This window comes from Trachurus trachurus, assembly GCF_905171665.1.
Source record: "Trachurus trachurus genome assembly, chromosome: 21".
NCBI lineage: Eukaryota > Metazoa > Chordata > Actinopteri > Carangiformes > Carangidae > Trachurus > Trachurus trachurus.
The window spans coordinates 5,462,033-5,482,375 of NC_139899.1; the positions used below are offsets into that span (position 1 = coordinate 5,462,033).

Below are 20,343 nucleotides of genomic sequence, written 5' to 3' on the forward strand. Positions count from 1 at the left end.
GCTGTTCTATGATTTATGCCAAATGCAAGGACAACAAACCCAGGCTGTTTGACAATCCTGGCCTTGTTGATCAGATGATGTGCATGATAGAAATTGGCACCAGGATACCCCTCAATTTGGGTATCCTGCCCCTGGAATTCAGGGATTCTGTTAATGTTTGAGTCACCAATGATAAGGATTTTTTCTTTGACTTCTAAAGTCCAATCCCTAATTTTCGTAGTAGTATGCTCATGTACTGTAGGGCGAATGGTGTGTGGATGTGAGGGTGATGTGGGTGAGTGTGTGCTGTGGAGGGTGTTGTCACTGCTCACCGAGAGAAACTCATCATCGTTGAATGGCAAATTAGCCAGGAGGACGGACTCCTCTCTCTCCAGCTCCTCCGTGATACGCACTCTGTCTCTGGCGGGGGCTGGAGTAGGAGTGGAGGTCGTCCTGCCACTGGCTCTGATGTCCTCGTCCATGTTGTGCATCACACATGGGTTTGAGTTGTCATGGTGACTAGGCTCTGCATGGCTTTGTGGTCCTGCCTGTCTCTCAACCACTCCCGAGGGAGAAACAGTACCTGTAGTAGGAGGAAGGAGAGGGGGAGAAGTGAGAAGAGGAGGGAGAAGAAGAGGGAGAGGGAGAGGAGGGAGAGGAGAGAGGGGAAGAGGATGAGGAGGGAGAGTAGGGAGAGAGATAGGTGAGGTGAGAAGAGAAGAAATAGAGCGAGGGGGAAGGGGGGTAAGAGGAAAAGGGAAAGCGGGTGAGAGACAGGGAGGAGGTCTTGAAGTCTGCTGGTCAGCTTCTGGTCCTGGCTCCTCCCTGATTGGCGACCAGTTTCTTCCTGACCACTCAGTATTAGTGGCCGTGGAGGTGGACGTCCTGGGTGGATCAGGTGGAGGCTGATGCATTTCTGCCTGGTGCACCTGTCCTCTGCTTGGTCTTGGTCCTGGTCCTGGAGCTGGATCAGCTGCTCTGGGTTGATCGGAGCTTGAGGGCTCCCCCCTCTGGGCAGCGGCCGCTGTTGCAGGTGCAGGAGTAGGAGGCGGTGCCTGCTGACGCTGTGGAAAAGGAGGGGCCGCAGGCTGCGTGGTGTTGGGAGCAGAGCACATGTTGCTGGTGGAAGTGCTGCGAGCTGGTCTCAATGGCGGAGACTCCCATCTACGCGGCCCAGGTGCCCTGTCCCCTGAAGTGGCGTCATTGTCAATGCAATCAAGATCAAGGAGGTCCAGGTTGTTTTTGAGGAAAAACCTGGTGTCCTCCAGTGTTTTGGCCCTCAATCGGCTGCCAAGTCCCCTGCGTGCCCACCTGGTGGCTATTTCAAAGGGTTCTCTCCATCCCCTTGGTTTCAACTGCGCCAGGTAGTCAATGTTTACTGATATAGAGTCTTCATAATGTTCTCTCAGTATGAGTAACGTAGAGTACTCCCAATTTTTTTGCATTACCAATCAACATTTGTTTTGTGCGCTGTGTTGGTGCAGCAGGCCTTATAAATGTCGCCAAATTATGTGTAGTGTTGTTGATAACGGGTGGAGCCTCATCAGTAGAAACATTGTACAAATGGTGTTTGGCTTTAATGATCTGGTGGATGGTTTTGACTTTAATGGTAAAGTTAGGGTCATCTGAATGGATGTATCCCTCTCCTTGTCTCCGGTCTGTGTCTCTGTCTCTGTCTTTGTCCCTCTTTCTTTTCCTGTCCTGGTCTTCATTAGTGTGGTAATTATTATAATTTTTTGTGTAATAATTACCTTCAAAACGTTGTGAACCAGGGCGCTGGTCGTAGCGCGACTCTGAACGCTCCTGATTGTAAGCCGCTCTTCCGCGTGCGTCTCTGCGCCGAGGTGAGGAGGGAGCGGCGCGGCGGCGCCAACCAGGCGATGAGCGGCGGTCTCCTCTGATCACGGACCTCGCTCCGGGTCCGGAACTGGATCCCGGTCCTCTGGCGGCGGTCTGGGCGTAGGAGCGGGACTCAGGTGGAGTGTAGTCTCCGTGTCGGTGGCTGTCCTGCCCTCTTCCCCTGTAGTCATCTCTGTCTCCCTTCGTCCCTCCTCCCTCTGTCTCTGTCTCTTCCTCTGCTCTATCTGTGTCTTACCTCCGTCCATCTTTCGTCCTCCGAGTCCTCCATTTTCGGGCGATGGTTGTTTGTTATTTTTGTTTTGTTTAAAATTATTTTAAAAGAAAAAAGTCCTCTCTCGACAAAATGTCGGCTTGTGTGAATGTGTGTGTGTGTGTGTGTATGTGAAAATTAGTCGCTGGAAAAAGTTCTTCAGGCAGTAAAAAGTAATTCGAAGAGTCAAAATTCTCTTTCAAAGCACTCGTGCACTTTATTCCAGATCGACAATATCAACCCTAGCAACGTTTCGATGTCTATGCATCTTCATCAGGCTACGAGTTGTCAAAAAGTCTCTCCGAGAAGTGCTGTGCGTCTTGCTCATCCAAAGTCCGCGAAGAAAGAGGAAGAATGGGCGTGGTTAATTCCAGTCCCCATAATCCTCAGCGGAAGTCAGTGGAGAGAGACCACAGCACTGCTCTGCAGCAGAGGCTGTTAAACTAACATTTTTTAACATACACACAACTTTGAATTAAAATAACATTCTTAAAAGTTAACAGCATGTTTTTTATAAATGCAATATGAAAAATAAAAAATGAGTATACATTTAAATTTTCTTTACATTTGAAGTCCCGTAGTGGATCCTAGGGAGATTCAATGTTCAAGAATGTCCAGCAGAGGGAGCCATGATCATGGTCAAAAAAAACCCTGAGTTCTCCCTGCTACAAATGCAGTGCAACAACTCAAAGAGAGCATATTTCAGCTAAATAATGATATGAAAAATAAAAAATAAAAAATAAATAATAAATAATAAAATATAAGAAGTCTTGGCTCCAAACAATGTATTTCGCAGCACACATAATATAAAAGACATTTCATAATTGAACTATGCATTTTTGAATCATGTAAACAATATTTGTAATCATGTATGATCTATCTGCAATCATGTTAAAGTCTGGATCATTATAGTCACAATCATGTTTTTATATACAGTTTTTTAATCACAAGCAGCTGCTTTTTAATCATGTTTTTTTTGTAACCCCCCCCCCGTGTGTCGGACCGCATCTGGTAATTTAATCCGTCAGAGGATCTGTGATGCGCGATCCCGTGAAAAACAATGAACACCAGACATATTCATGATTTCATTAAAAAGAAAACGGACGCCCCGGACAGGACGTGAAAAGTGGACATGACCGCGGGCAAAAGAGGACATTTGGTCTCCCTGCCTGATAACGTTAATGGCTAATAATAAGACAGCCAACATTAATGCGTAGCCTACTGTAGGGACAATATTGTTATGCACTAGTCTACAATAACTCACGTAGTGATGAGGAGGAGGGTGTGTAGACCTGCCTGCTGTGTGCGTGTGTGAAGGGGAGAGTGAGCGGCGGCGGCGGTGGTGGGGTTCTTATCACATGACATGCGGTGCGCTTGCTGCCTCCCAAAAAGTTGAGATCTTTCCTCTGTGTGCCGCCCGCTACAGCGTCGCTTTGGTTGTGAGCACACATGACGCACATACACGTTACATCGATCTACGCAAGGCCTTTGATACAGTAAATCACGAGGTGCTGTTACATAAATTAAACAATTATGAACTCTCTATCAATGTACATAACTGGGTGAAATCTTACCTAAGTGGTCATGCTTGTCAAAGCGCTGGTTACTGAGTAAGCAAGTTTGCACACATTGTTGATGTGAGTGTGTGTATGTGTCTGGCTACGAGTGTGGTTATTAGAGGAGGATGATTGTTATCTGTGTACATGTGTTTGAATGTGTGATGAGAGTGAGAGAGAGTGTATGTGCTGTTAGTCCCTATTGTGCACTTTATGATTTGGCGCTCCTGTTTCCCTGCTTTTATTAGTGCATTCTGTCAATTTTTTTTTTTAAATATTATGGTTATTATGTCCTATTTCAATTAATCTTAATATTGTATCTGTTTAGCACTTTACCTGCCCAGGGACTACAGGCGGAAATTAGCAATTGTTGCTATAACCTGGCTCAAAGCATCTCTTCTTGTTTTACAAGATTAATGTTTTTTGTGCATTGTCCCTGTTTTAAATAAATAAATTCATTCATTCATTCATTCACATCTGTACGGCCCTATGCACACACACGCTTCAACCAAGGCGGCGCCATAGGCAGGGAAAATCCTGGATATAGGTGCAGGTTTGCAGAGTGACCAATCAAGTTTTCAAATGTTGCTATTAACACTAGCACCGCCGTTGGACACTATATACCTATAACCGCCATGAGTCGTTCATTGGACGAACTGTAATAAAGCGTTAATTAGTGCTGTATGGTTCCAGGGTGCCATTCCGAAGGGCCGCCACTCCGAACGTTTACTTTAATTTGTCGGAATGCCGACTCTTAATTATTTATGGGAAAAGGGTGCCATTACGAACCTGAAAGAAAGGGTGCCATTCCGAACCTGAAAAAATCTTGAATGGTTTACGGCACGGAGTGAAAGCCTAATTACGGTGGTAGCGTAGTGGTCAGAGCATCTGCTTTTGACGCGGTGGATCAGGGTTCGACTCCCGGGGGAGATACATATTAACTGCGATTTTATTGGCCTCTACCTAACCTTTTTACTAAACTTAACCAACTCCTTTCTACATTGCCTAAACCTAACCAAAGCACAGAGCAAGGACATTTATTTTCAGCAGGAGTGCCGCGGCTGCATCAGACCATGGATGTAATGCATCAGACTCGCACCTGGGTGAAACTTTGGAGGCGGAGGGGGAGGGGGAGAGGCCGGTCGGGCGCTGTCCCCGTGGCGCGTCGTGTCAAGCCGGGCAGGAAGTCAAACCACGAGAGAATCCAGTCAATTTTCAAAAATAAAACACATTCGGAACGGCGGCCCCTCGGGAAGTTCGAAATGACGGACCTTCGGGAATTTTCGGACTGGCAGACCGTCGGAATGGCGGTCCTTCGGAATGGCGGTCGCCCCCCGTGCTGTATAGGTGTTACATTTGTCGTAGTCTTTTAACAGCTACTCTGGGCCATGAAGTAGGCTGCACCCCGCAGCCTCGGGGGACATACCGTAGGAACCCCTCCCCGCCCCCGCCTGTAAAGCCGGGTTTCCACCGTATAAACGACCTTTTTTTTTCTTTTTCTTTTTTTCTCTTTTACGGCAACATCCATAGTCCTTAGTGATCTTTGTTTGATATGTCAGGCGGAGCTGCCCATCATACCCCCCCCCCCCCCCCCCCCGCGTGCGCTCACGTCGGCGATGAAGAGCACAGCGAGTCTGTTTTTACACTAGTTTGCTCCTAAATACTGGCTTTATAAAATTAAATTCGTTTTCTTTTGATTTCATATTGATATTTCCCCCCTAAATGTAGGCTACACCTCTTCTACAACTAGTCTGTCCAGTCTGGAAAATAATTTCTGCGCCGTGCGTGTGTGAAGTAGCCACTGGACGTGAGTGTGCATCTGCGCAGCCTGCGCACGTGTACACACAGAGACACACGTACACACACGCACGCACGCACGCACGCACGCACACACACACACACACACACACACACCTCAACACAAGACAAGGAAACAATCTCACAACACAATTCAAAATACACTGACATAGACACTCTAGACTACGAAAACACAAGAACACAAAGACACTTGCTCAAAAGACAGTTCTAAAGACAAAAACAAAGAAAGGCACAACAGCCAACATTATGGCACCTCGTCATACTCAAGGAGCAGTAGTTCAACCATACAGATTTATCCTTCCTGGGTAAACAAAAACAACTTTAGCTACTTCTTAAAGCATCCAATGTTATTATCCAAGACCAAAAAAAGTGGTAATTTGTTCCATGCCGCCATTGCCCTGTAGTTCAATGTCTTCTGTTTTAAGTTTGTTCTACATAATGGTAACAAGAACCGACATAAGGTCATTTGCCTCGTAAAATGATTGTGTGTGTCTGAAAAAAAAGATAAACTTCTGTGCAATATTTCTGGGTTTTTTGTCATGACTAATTTTTTAATGAAACATATCAGTGAATATTGCACTCTACTTTCAACACTTAGCCATGCTAAATGGTGATTCATTGTTCCTGTATTGGTCTGGTACGGGCATTTTAGAACCAAGCGAGCCGCTTTGTTCTGGGCCACCTGCAGTCTAGTCATATTTCTCTTTGATGTATTGGACCAGATCACAGAGCAGTAATCCAAGTGTGTCAGCACTAGTGCTTGTACTACTTGTTTAATGAACTGATTAGGTATGCATTCCCTACAGTGTTTAATCACAGCCATACCTCTGCCCATGTTCTGCATTATCTGGTCCACTAGTTTATTCCAGGACATTTGACTGTCTACAGTAATGCCCAATAATTTTACTTCTCTTACTTGTTCTATCACTGTGTCTCCCATAGTTAAAGAGCATATTGCAGGTTCTACTTGTTTACAAAATAAATATGTAATCTTGTGTGAAAAATACCACGTGAAAAGTTGAGTGAGGATTTAAAATGTTTTTCAAGACACAAAGGCACAAATTTAACCGAAAAAGTGAAGGTTTTGAGCACAGTGCCTAAAAACTGTCTTTTTTTCAACATCGCGTCATATTACATCACGTGAGGGAGTCGTATGCTAGCCGCTGCCATAGATTAGTGTGGGAGCAAATGGCTGTCTGTCAGAGTGGTCGTGTTATCGTGAGTCAGTGTGTTTACAGCAGGTTTGGATTGCGTTGATTTATCATGGACATGGTAAATTATTGAGTTTGTGGTGGTTTCACAAGCTCCAGCCTGTCACGACACCGAGTCCACCGGTTTCCTAACAGAAAAACCGGTGCTATCTTCGTGCCTGCCTGCGTGTTGTAAGTTACAGCTGAAGAGACGGGGCTTCACCTCTGCGTCAGCTACGGAAAACACGAGTCTGTTGCTCACTTTACCAGAGGATTATCACTCCAGCGATCTGCCCCCCCCATGCGGTGCCTTCGGTGCCGACAGCCTCATCCGGACGGACCGCTGTCTGTCAGCAGCAGCAGCAGCAGGTGCTGCCGCCCCCGGCAGGAGACACACGGATCAGCAGAGACTCAGCTGGACATACACGTCAACAGCCACTCGTAAGTCTTGCTTTATTTGCTAACTACCCGTTTACTGAACGTAGTGATTTAATTCATGAGAAGCAACGTGACATGTAGGTTGTTGTAGAGCAGCGCAGCTAACGTTAGCTTGCTAATAAGCGAGCAATGCTAACTGATGCTAGCTAGCGTTAGCAACGTTTTTTGCTCAATGTAAAATTGCCTTGCCTTGCCTTGCCTCAATCTATCTTATGAAAAGGCACTCGGTTTGCCAATATAATAAGTGTCAAGTTTAGTTACAGCCCAGTGACCCTGTTTGCATAGTTAAAAAATCCCTAATGCATTTTAATGTGCTATATTTTGAAGGATTTGGGAGGTGCAGCAACAGGCTTTCCCTGGCTCCTCAGTGCCCCACTGCAGCTCACAGTGCAGCCTCAGACCTTTTCATTGTGAAACAGGTAGTATAACATCACACATATAGAGAATTAATTATATATGCTACGTATGTATACTGTTGCATACAGGCGGTACTACTCCAACACTATCTAATAATAATAATACATTTTGTTTATCTGACCTCCAGTTTTAATACATTCTGTGACAGAGCTGTTGTATGGGATTGCAGGTTGGACAGGGTATAGTAAACCAACCATTTACCTATTATCCTAGCTTTCCAGGCACAGCCCAATATGTGTCATGGTTCAAATTAATAGGTAATTTTCTTTTTTCAGGGCTGCTGACAGTGTGCCAAACCCAGCTGATCTCTGTTTACTAACTGGCCGGCCTGTTGTGGGGAAACTGAAGGAAACATTGAGACGCAGGAGGGAACTTGTGCAAAAATAAAGCAGGTAAAAGTCTTATTGTGATTTCTGATGGAAAAGTATCATAACTTGTATTTTAGTTTGTATGTCTTGTGTTATTAATGTACTGTAATTTTCTGCCTTTCACATATGTCTCTCAGGTCTGTCAGCGTTTTTGGCTCCTCATGGGTTCTCTGAGAGTGGAATACTCTAGGTCATCACAGACTCTACGAGAGTGCAACACTGTCCTGTCCTCCTCTGCTGCTGCTCCCCTTTCCACATCCATCCAGAAGATCAACAAGGAGGAAGCTGTTGGCATCTTCACAAGAGGCTTTTCATATTCATAACACTCTATATATTTTTTAATGGGTCAGATGGTATATTTTTCTTTTTGATTATTAATAACATTTGGCACATCTGCATAATAGTTGCAGTGTTTGGTAAGTTAACACTTAACATGTGTTGTACATGTGCTTAATTGTGTTAACTTTAATTCAAGAACATCATTTATGAAGGACATGTTTGTTAGCAGTCTTAGGCTGCTGCTGCTGCTGCATGCAGGTTTAACCGTCAAATGCAGATCTGACTGTTGGTACCCTTGTGTTAAAGGGCCCATATTATGCAAAATCCACTTTCTACAGGTTTTGTAGTGGTCCTATGTGTTCCTGTAGCCTTTCTATGACGCCTGGAGGTGAAAAAAGTCTGTTCACTCCCTTAATTGATTTCTACACTTTTTTGAGATCGTGTCTCCAAACGGGCGAATTGGAAGTGCTGGCAGACTTGACGTCAGGATGCGCTGAACTCAGGTGACTCCACCTCCCGGTACTTCCTTATACTCCCCCTGGGCCAGTCTGGAAAAACGTGAGCTCCGCCCGCTGACACTTTTCCGGAACAGCGAACCTCTCTCTCCCCGTCCGCCGTCCGTCATTTGACATGAAGCGGTCGACCTACGGGAGGAGCGGTCCGTACCGCGGCGGCCAGATGATCATTTTGAATCATTGACTGAAAAACCGCCGCCTGTCATTAAAAATGAAATCGCGGATCAGAGAATATTGGGATGATACCGCTTCTCATCAGCGCAGCGGTCCTCATCACGGAATGAGAGACAACTGAACGAGGAAGTCTCCTCTCCCGCCGCAAAACCACGTCAATATTCTCCGGTAACTTCTCATCAGTCCATACAACAGTGCACAGTTTGTGCTGCGCTCCTCAGTTTCACTACACGTTTTTTTTATTTTTATTTTTTTTATTTCACACAGAACTTTCTGGTAGGAGTCTCTCCATGTTTCTCCTTCTGCCACAGTAAAAAGAAAAAAGAAAAAAAAGGAACATTTACATTTTTTCAGACAAGATGCCAGTCTCAGATTTTTTTTTTTTTTTTTTTTTTTCGGAAATCAATGCCCGACCCCTGTCCCAATGTCAACACTGGCACATGTACCTGTAGTGAAAACACACCCTCTGCCCGTGACAGCTGTGGAGTGGACGTGGTTTGCACATCTTATTTGCATTTCAAGGTGCAGACACAGAAATGGCTCGTTCGCAGGAGAGCTCTGGAGAGCCACTTTTAGATTACTGAGATGTAGAGCTGCAGATTGATTTGGAGACAATACACTAGGAATACTATATGGTTGGACAACTTAGAACCATGTGAAATAGTTGAAAAACAGCATAATATGGGACCTTTAAAGAAAGAAAACCCTATATGGGCTCGGCCCAGTGGACAATCTGTCTGCTGTATGCAGTGTAATGGTATTCCTTTATTTTTATTTTTATTTTTATTTTTTGCACTAATAGTATTTTAAAGATATTTATGCTGTTGCAAAATGTTGTTGTGTTACACCTGTGTACTAAATGTCAATAAAAGTCTTAAGTCTGTGACCTAAATATATAAGAGTGTGTGTGTGTGTGTGTGCGTGTGTGTGTGTGTGTGTGTGTGTGTGTGTGTGTGTGTGTGTGTGTGTGTGTGTGTGTACGTGTGTGTGTGCATGTGCAACTGAAACTTATTCCTAATATTTTGTTCACTCTGTAATCATAGGCCAGGTGAAAAATATTAGGGACACTAGTCAATAATATTTTGCACCTGGCCTATGATTACAGAGTGAACAAAATATTAGGAATAACTTTCTTTCAATATACTGCACCTTTACAACACTATCACGATATCAGTAATAAACATTCAGTAGAAAGTCATAAAATAGAACTCAGAGTAATAAACTATGTCTGCCTCAAACGTACTCCTGTCTGCTGGTCTGGATAGGTCCATACTCCTGTCTGCAGTGCATGTAAGTAATAAGTGTATTTAGGACAGTGTTTGTCTCGCCCTTCTCTCTCTCTCACGGACGGTGACGGTAAAGTGCTCCCGTAGTGTGCACGGATATTAAAGCAGATATCAGCTTCACGGCCGTTTCGGCTAATGCTGCGTTCAAGGCAGGCTTTTGAAACCGTAAGTTACAGCTTCAAGTCACAACTACGACTTGGTAGCGTTCCAGGTAACCCGTAGCTCGTGTTTTTACCATCCTGTTGTCTGTGAAAGTTCCCTATAACGGCCACTCGTAACTTCCGACCCGTGAACTCGTACCAGATCGAACTGGTATGACTTCACAGGAAGGAAAAACACAAAGTACGAGTTTCTTTGAACGCACCATGAGTTAGCAGCCCCCGCCCTTGTCAGGCATCAATTGGTCCTCGTGCTACGTCACCACATTCACGCGCATCCCTTGGCTGCACACACAGCCCTTCATGCCGTTCTCTCTCCTCATTGGATAACACTTGTATCCCACAAGGAAAATTTTCTCCTCGGGTTACAGCAGAGCAGAGTGACGGAGAGACTCGTGTTTAGGCTGAAATACTTCATGTAAGTGATTGCTGACGGAAAATAGGACTATTTAGGACTTATATTAACAAAAACATTCCACTGATATCTGCTTTAACGAGTATGAGACATGACGTAAACAAGCTATTTAGTTTCTGTCATTGGTAAGTAGTACTCCGACCTGTATCAGATAATAAATACTAGTTTTTTAAACTATCATTTATGATACATGATAGTACTAATCTTCTGTACAATGTTGTGATGTGAGCGCAGTATTTATATCCGTAGCTAATGCGTATTGCTAAGCCACCGGTCTCTGACCAACTCTCCACTGACTGTCCTGACACCACAGCTCAATTTCTCTCTCCTCTGGCCATTAATTCTCCCCCAGGTCTCTCTCTGCTCTCTAATGTGCACAATGGACTCGTAGTTATACGGTTGTGGTCCGTCATATTTGTAATTATACACATTTAAAGTTTCCTCGGGGTCAGAACCAGCACCAGAATCCTGTTTTTCTATTGTTCAAATCGACCGGTCTCCCTCCCCCTACGTCACTTCCGGTCAAGCGGTTTTCGATGCGGAAGTACGTTTTTCTCACAAAAACGGCTCCGAAAGCCTAAATAGTGTATTTATAAATATAATTTTGATAAAAACTTGTTCCTACATTATTTTTCGAAGCATTGGTTTAAAGGGGGGTCTAACCTGCAATAGCACAGGATCCTCCTTTAATAAATACCTTGTACCAAAAACAATACACTTTGTTTTTCCTTTGTTTAGAACTAATGTATTCCTTCTCATCCACTTTTCTGTTAAATATAATTCCTCATTTAAAATTTAAGTTAGTTTAGCAGGTGTATTTGCGGACGTATAAATAGTAGAGTCATCGGCATACATCGCAATGGTGGCATGATTCAGAATTAGCGGTAAATCATTAATAAATATTGAAAACAAAAGCGGCCCCAAACCAGTGGTTGCCTGATGTGAAGGACCTTGTCAGGAGTGGATATTGGCCAGCATCTGCCAGTGCCTCCACAATATACAGTATACCTTGGATCTCCTCAACTCTTTTCAGGAGCTGAAAGTGATCTCACCTGGATGTTCCAGACAAGCTTTTGCAAAGCTGCTGGAGCATCACACACATCAAAGTTGTCTAATGAAAATGAATTTGTAGTCCCTTTATGCTACTCCTAAAAAAACTGATAATGAAAAAAATACAATTGGTGTAAGACGAATTGTTTTTGTTTAGTTTTTTACTGATATAATGAAATGGGGATGCCCTGCAGCGGAGCTTCCTTGAGTTTGCCTACGCTTCCTTTGAAAAAGACCAGTTCTGCTGTAATACCCCTTTCACCTGCCCCGCCTGCACACCTGAAATGGTAGCAGTATCAGCAGATGGCAACAGGAAGCTTTATCACTTTGGCCATACCGGAAGGTGCGCTTAAAGTTGTCTTTGGTAAATTGGTTGTTATTATGAGCAACAACAAGAGTGTGTAATAGATGTTCCCCCCCCCTAGATCTAATGACACTCCCTTTTTTGGAGGGCTGTTTCTAGCCAAAGACAGTGAGGTGTCAGATTGTGTCAACAAGGCATTGAAGTAGTCTGTACTCCCTAGTCCTCAGTTAGTCAGACATGTATTTAAACTTTATTGAGTGAATAATAGAGTGGCCGTGAGGGGCCAGGACGCTGCAAACTCCACAACACAACACTTTAAGGAAAAACGCGCTGCAAATGTCACAACACAACACATTAAGAAAAACGCGCTTCAAACTCCACAACACAATGGAAGTGTTTTCCAGGGGGACCATAATCAGAGATGGACCCACATCCTGTTGCCGGTCTGAATCAATGAATGTTCAACCAATCTGTATTAGGACCATAGAGGACAAGTTTTTTTCAAAGAGGTAAGTGTTCTTTTAACAGACTTGTCAATGTTTGATACCACAGTGGCTGTGTATCACTTTCAAGTGTCCCTTGGAAACACTTCTGTTGTGTTGTGGAGTTTGCAGCGCGTTTTTCCTTAAAGGGATAGTTCAACATTTTGGCAAATTGGCCCATTGCCATAATCGCTATAGTCATAGCAGTAGGTTCGTTACCTTTATTTGTCGGTGTAAGCTATTTTTAGAACGGAGGAGCGGAGCGGCTGGCTGTTCAGAGCTACACTATGGAGGCTAATGGAATTTCTTGGTTTCCCTCATCAAACTCATCAAATACAAAATCCCAAAACTCCAAAACGCTTTCGTGGACAAGTTGTGACCTGCACAATCACCACGCTATGAGATAATAATGGAACGTTACGAAACGGAGCCGTTTTCGAGGTAAATACAGAGTCTGCTTGCTGAAAAACTGTCCCTGAACGCAACGCGCATCAGCGGTTTTGCATGAATTTACCTCTAAAACAACTCTGTCTCGTAACATTCTATTATTATCTCATAGCGTGGTGATTGTGCAGGTCACAACTTGTCCACGAAAGCGTTTTGGAGTTTTGGGATTTTGTATTTGATGAGTTTGATGAGGGAAACCAAGAAATTCCATTAGCCTCCATAGTGTAGCTCTGAGCAGCCTGCCGCTCCGCTCCTCCGTTCTAAAAATAGCTTACACCGACAAATAAAGGTAACGAACCTACTGCTATGACTATAGGGATTATGGCAATGGGCCAATTTGCCAAAATGTTGAACTATCCCTTTAAGCCCTCTTCTCTTTCTTGTGGGAACGTCCTCAGCACTCTTTCTCTTCACCTATACAATCAGAAAGACTTTATTATTATCAAACCCTAAAAATACTTACTACAATAAAAAACATTGCAACAGGTCAAATTCATTTTCCTTGGATCCTCATACTTGCAGGTCAATATAAAACAGAAACAACAAATGACAAAATAATTGAGAATCCATTAACAATACGTTAATAAAAAGTAGAGATGGTCTGCTTAGATTTAAAACCTACCATCCAAGGCCTTGTAGTCAGATATGTGCTTTCATCATTATCTACAGACCAGCTGCTAATTCTCAATGTTGTCACTGTGGCTATCCTTGTCTGAATAGCCCCTCATGTACAGGGATGGATGGGGCTGTATTCCAATTGGTTTACCCTGGACAAAATGATTGCTGCAGATTCTGGTGTGATCACTGATCTTGGGGAGGTCTTTGCTAATGATGAGCTTCAACCACAGATGGCGCCATTTGGGAGGGCATAAGTGGAACCTGAGCTCAGGAACATGGTCTTTGATTAACCACCTAAAATATCACAATACATATGCAAATTCAGATTAACAGTACGGTTGCAAAAAAGGATAACACAGAAGCGCGGCCTGTCCTGCTCCCGTGTTTGTGTGTCTCTGTGTGTCTGTGTGTGCGCACCGGCAAAAGAGAGAGAGAGTGGGAGGAGCCACTGACTGACAGAGGTGAGTACGCCGTTAAAAAAAAACACAATAAAATCTTTTTTTTTGTGCGAGACTATACGTTGTGCGAGACTATACGCAGACTAATAAACCCCGACAGGGAGCAGCGTAACCAATAAGAGCAGTGTAAACATAGACTGTAAAAAGAATGGACGTAGCGTCCGTGACGTCACCCATTGGTTTTGGGGAGTCGTTTCTGTGACTCAAATATGGCGGCCTGAACAGCGCCATGTTGGATTGGCCGGCCGAGAACCCGCCCACTGGCCTCCAAGCAGCTGTCCACGGAGCTGCTCGGACCTGTCACTCAACGTTTCAGCGCCCTAATTGGCCAGAATTTTAACCTAATAACAGTAAAACGGTAGAGTTAAAAAAAAATTCACCCCCCTCAGAGTGTGTGCGGGGGTAGAAACTATCGATTGAGACGAAAAAACGTTCTGACACCAGGCTTTTAACATGTTTACTGAGGATGTAAAGTCGGCGATTTTAACATGGGGGTCTATGGGGAATGCTCCCTTCTGACACCAGCCCCCAGAGGAATTCAAGGGGATTGCAGTTTTTTGAACGCGGAAGTGAGCTTCACTTCTCAGACCCACAACTGCCCCCTTGAGTGTAAACCAATAAAAGCACTTTTTAATGTAGAACAGGCTAATTTTACATCAATAAAATCTCTTTTAATCATTATTTTGTGTTACATTATTGAATGATTTAGTTGTAGGCCGTGTTCTAAGCGCGATAATAGTTGGTCGGTTGTTATGGAGAAATAAACCCCGACAGGTGAGGGATTTCATACAACCTGAAGGGGTTTCTCCATAATAACATACATTATCCCTTACATAGCTTTGTGAGGTGTGTACAAATAATCATAAAATAAAATGATGCACATGTTTTTTCATTAAAATGCCAAAGTGCACTAAAAGCAATAATTGATGCACATTAGTTGAGGCTTCAGTGGTACAATGCAGGCTTAAGATTTGAAATATAAAAATACTACATTGATTTAAGCTTTAGTATTACTACTAAAATAATCAGATGAGTAGTTCTCCAGTACAAAGAGATTCCTTGCATTTTCATCCCGTGAGACATTTTTCCTCTAATTTACTTTCATTTTCCCAACTGACAGAAACCCATCAGGGCAACGGAGAACTTCATCCCTGCAAGATAGAAAGTTAACTTCTCTAACTAACCTACTTACCATACACAACGCTGAAAAGACTCAAGTCTTTAAACTTCTTTTTCCCGTGACGGCCAAACATGTTGTAGTCCACTGCCAGCTCGTTTGACAGAATGTATTTCATCATTCGCCTTGTTGCATCATCTACACTAGTGCCCCCTATATCTGCCACCATGGCAACCTAGGGATGAGAGTCAAAAGGACAAAAAAAAGGCTTACATTAACTGTTAAGACAATGCGCTACAAAGATTTAATAATTCAGCCGTAAAGTCAACTAAACGTTTGAAGTTGTAGCCTTTATGTAATTTACTCTAATGTAACACATAACACGTAACACTAATGAAAATCAATTTGGAAAAAAGTAATAATAATAATAATTTTTTTTTCAAAAACGTACAACAGCAGACATTAGCCTGCGGTCCCCCAGTTTCTCCTCGAGAGCCTCAACATCTGCTTGAGTTTGCAGCGGGAAAACCACTCCATCAGGAACCTCCATCGTTGATGCATCTTGCTTCTTCACCAGGACATTTAGCATCTTACCATAAACCTTCTGGGTTTCCTTAATTTCTTCTACAATTGTAAGAATTGTAGAGAACATGGTTTCACAACTGGGACTTGCAACCCTCTGGACAGTGGAACCGGTCACTCGCTGAGCAGTGGGGCTGGTGACTCATACGACCAATGCCTTCTTTGTATTGGCAATGTGTTTGTAGTGGTGACAGATGATCTCCTTCCACATGTTGATGTTCTCCGTGTGGAAGAGGACATTGTTCTTTATCTTTTGTCCGTTGCAGAAGATGAAGTCAGCAAACAGTTGTTCTGGGTTTGACAACAGTGTTGTTTCTTTGTGTTTCTTCTTGGCTCTAGCACTGTTAGTTAGGTATTCTACCTCTCTGCTGTAGCTGGTAGATTCCGTCTCCATGGTGACACACTGCCAACACTCTAGGCCCTAGTTTGCTGGCGCAGCGCAGGTGGCGCAAGGTAGTGCAGCCGGTCTAATGCAAGTTTCGACCAGCGCAGCCTAGCGCAAAGTCAGATTGGGAGATTTGTAGATCGCGCTGCGCTGAGATAGGCGTGGCCGCGCAGCAGGGGGAGGCGTCACAGATTCAGCTTGGTGCAGTGGAAGTTTTGTGCGAAAATGTCTCGCCGAGGTTGCGCTGAAAGCTCGCCACCTCCAACCAGGTCTACTCTCAGCGCAGGGCGAAGCGCAGCAGGTGCAGTGGAAGTTTGACTGACTGACCTGCAGTGCACACACGTCACCAAGACCTCACAGGCAGATCTCCACAGTTCCAGGCACATTTCAATGCAATAAATATCCACAATAACCACTATTTAATGCAACTAATGGAATCAACACGTGAATTTATATCTATAGATTGTCCCGTCACATCTGACGTCAGATCAAAGCAGAGATCAAAGGCTGTCGGCAGCGTAATGGAAACTCCACCTGAATTAACACAGCAGGGACGAACTGGCACTGAAAAGCAGCTGTGGATGTCCCAAAAGCAGGACTGAGGGTGGATGACTGCATGTCGCTGCCGTGTTGAGATACCACTCTGCCCTTGTGATGATCGCTTTATTTATTTATTTACTTATTCATTCATTAGCGCATCAGGCAGCCGTAATGAAAAACAAAACACAAATCTTCATCTCTCTTAGTCCACCACAGCCTCGGTATCAGATAGTCAGTATATAGCCTACTACAGTATGCATCTCTATCGCAGAAAAAAAGAGACGGACAGAGAGAGAGAGAGAGAGGAGGACAGAGAGAGAGAGAGAGAGAGAGAGAGCGTCCTTTACGCTGATTTCATCCGTTACGCATGGTGTTTGTTTATGTTGTGATTACACCTCTCATCTTGCTTCACAGGGTTTGAATAAATGTGAGTTTCTTTATTAGTTTATTAGTTGTTGTTTCTTTCATTGGGCAGGGGTTCTCAGTGTATCAGATCAAACAAGGATATTTGTATTATTATTAGTAAACTCATTATTGGTCACTATGAGCTCGGACCTCCGGGGAAACAGCTGTTTCCTCCGGGGAGAGGTTCGGCCTCTGGCGTCGCTGTCTCCTCCGTCCAGTCCAAGTATAAAATGACAAACTTGCAGCGCGCATCGCCCTCCGCGCAGTTAAAGGTGAGGAGAGGAGCTCATTTGATTGGTGAAGATCTGACTCGGCTGTGTCAAACCCACTCCACGCCTTTCTCTCCTCCTCCTGTCTCCCTCCCTCCCTGTCTCCTCCCTCTTCGCCGTTTGCGCCGGTGGGAGGGACGAGGGGAGGGGCTGCGCTGGTCTAAAGGGCCTTTCACACCGAACGCGGTATGCGCTGCGCCCACCGCGAGGTACCGCGCAGACAGGCGCAGAGCAGGGCGGCAGATAGGCGCAGAGTACCGGAAGCTACCCCGGAAGCGCGTGCGACAGAGCAGGAAGTGTTTTCTACACGGGCGCGCTTTTTCCGCTGGTTCCGACAAGCAGAGATGTATCTGTCGTCATCCCAACAAAAAGCTCTGGCTTTAATGCTGGTAAGGAGGAGGAGGAGACGAGCAGCAGCAAAGGGAAGGGTGTGGGTCCACCCGATCCTCATGGCAAGGCAGGAATTGGGGGAGTACAGGCTCGTCCGGGAGCTACGGTTTCACACTGACCGCTTTGAGGTGTACTTCAGGCTGGACAAGGAGCAGTTTGACCGCCTTTTGCTAAGAGTTGGTCCAAGCCTCAGGAGGATGAGAACGAACTTCAGGCAGCCCATCTCTCCAGCTGAACGCCTGGCTATTTGTTTGAGGTGAGGTGATTTTTCATATGGCTGTAAATAAATAAATAAAGTGCCCTGATGGACACGTGTGTGTGTGTGTGTGTGTGTGTGTGTGTGTGTGTGTGTGTGTGTGTGTGTGTGTGTGTGTGTGTGTGTGTGACATACACAGACAGACACACACACATAGATATTTACTTATGTCTATCTATATATCATGTCTATCTAGATATTATAATGACACCTAAATTTATTTTCAGATTCCTGGCAACTGGAGACTCATTCACCACCATTGCCTCCAGCTACCGAATGGGGATTTCCACTGTGGCAGGCATCGTCCCGGAGGTCTGCCAGGTGATTTGGGAGAGCCTGGTGGAGGAGTTCCTCCCTGTCCCAAAGGCGGCTGATTGGAGGGAAATAGCCCAGGGTTTCAGGGAGAGGTGGAACTTCCCCAACTGCTTGGGTGCCTTGGATGGCAAGCATGTTGTCATCCAGGCACCAGCAAACACAGGCTCGCAATTTTTTAATTACAAGGGCACCTACTCCATCGTCCTCCTTGCCCTTGTAGATGCGAGCTACCGCTTCCGAGTGGTGGATGTGGGGGCTTTTGGCCGCAGCAGTGATGGGGGCATTTTTGCTGCATCTGCTTTCGGGCGTGCTCTGCAGGAGGGGACTCTGGATCTGCCAGCGGATGCACCTCTACCTGGTGCAGAAAACCTGGGCCCCATGCCTCACGCTTTCGTTGCAGATGAGGCTTTTCCTCTCAAGTGAGTAAATTTCTTTTAATGGGTCATTAATTACTGACAAAGTAGTGCATTATTGTTTATCTAATTAATTATAAATTTAATTATTTACAAGGAGGAATTTGCTCCGGCCCTACCCTGGGAGAAACGTCTCCAGGTCTGAGAGGGTATTTAACTACCGCCTCTCAAGAGCCCGCAGAGTGGTGGAGAATGCCTTCGGGATCCTCGCTGCCCAGTGGAGGATCTACCACCGGGTGATTGGAGTGAACCCCAAAAATGTTGACTGGGTTGTGAAGGCCACTGTGGCCCTTCACAATTTTCAGAGGTGGAACTCCACACCACAGGCTGACTACATCCAGGAAGAAACTCAGCCCCCCCCTGGACTGCAGGAGCTGCGAAGGGTTGGCTCCAACCATGCCTCCCAAGATGCCCTTGCTGTGCGGGAGAAGTTCACCAGCTTCTTTCTCTCTGCTGCTGGTGAAGTGCCCTGGCAGAACAACCTTGCCTGAACCTGCCAACCTGACCCACACTCTCTTCTTCTGCTGCTCCAAAAAAGGCTCTTTTAAGAGCCAACCATTTACTACTAAAGAGCTTTTCCTGATTTTGATTAGTACTTAAAGGCCCCATGGCATGAAAAATGTGATTTTGGTTATTTTGTTCATGCTTGGGGAGGTCTCTGGGCCACGTATATACTGCCCCATGCATCAAACTGGTCATAAACGGAGAAACACACACCGCCCATTTGTAGGAACATTCTATTTCAGACGAGCAGATAGCACTTCCTCCTTTCTGTGATGTCACACACAAGGTAACTCCGCCCACCGTGACCAGTTGTTATTTTTCAATTTCTATGAATGCAGCTTAGGTTTCAGTTACTTGCCTGTGATTGGCCCGACTACATGCCACTCTAAAACAGTCAGCCAATCAGAGGAGAGGTTCTCATTCTCTCTTCTGATTGGCCAAATGACCTGTGCCTGCTAGATCTCCAGAAAGAGGCAACAGAAAGGGGCAATATCGACGATATTAAGCAGATCACAGGTACTCAAAACCAATGATACATCTTGTTAGGGATATCAGCAGGTAAATAAACCCAGAGAAAAGTGCACAGCATGGGGCCTTTAAGTTAATACAAGGAATAGACTGTCAGTTTATAAAGTCATCATTCTTTATATCAAAAGCATATCTGTACATAAAAAATATCTAGTAAAACAAAGAATTTTTTGCAATGTATTTCTTTGCAAAAATATTTTATTGAACACTGTTGAACAGTAAATCTGGCTGTGTGTGTGTGTGAATACTGAACAAAAGAACTGAAAGAAAATAGAGTCTATGAAAATTCTGCGAGGTGAAGTGCCTGCAAGATCTCAATTTTAAACTGACTCCTCTTCTCATCTGGCAGGTTACGGAGGCGAGGAGCCAAGCTGAGGAGAAACAGCTCTTCCTCATCTGGCTTTTGGCTGAGGATCCCCATCACCTCCTTCTCAAAACCATCCCCCTCTATTTGCCCTTTTCTTTTTCCACCTCTAGGTGGACCTGGGGGAGGAGGTCGAGGCTGACCTGCTTCAACAGGCGGCGGCGACAGGGAGAATGAGGTGCCTGGTGTGGACACCTCATACTCCTCTGGGGG

General features: G+C 44.8%; 1 protein-coding gene across 1 annotated transcript; it reads left to right on the forward strand.

Moving 5' to 3' along the window:
• Nucleotides 1–17,548: 17,548 nt before the first annotated feature.
• Nucleotides 17,549–19,225, forward strand: LOC311004670 (uncharacterized protein; the record flags this gene model as incomplete). Its single annotated transcript, XM_083996841.1, has 3 exons — nt 17,549–18,006; nt 18,234–18,740; nt 18,832–19,225. 3 exons carry the CDS (start codon nt 17,549–17,551, stop codon nt 19,223–19,225), a joined length of 1,359 nt encoding a protein of 452 aa, XP_083852967.1.
• Nucleotides 19,226–20,343: the final 1,118 nt, after the last annotated feature.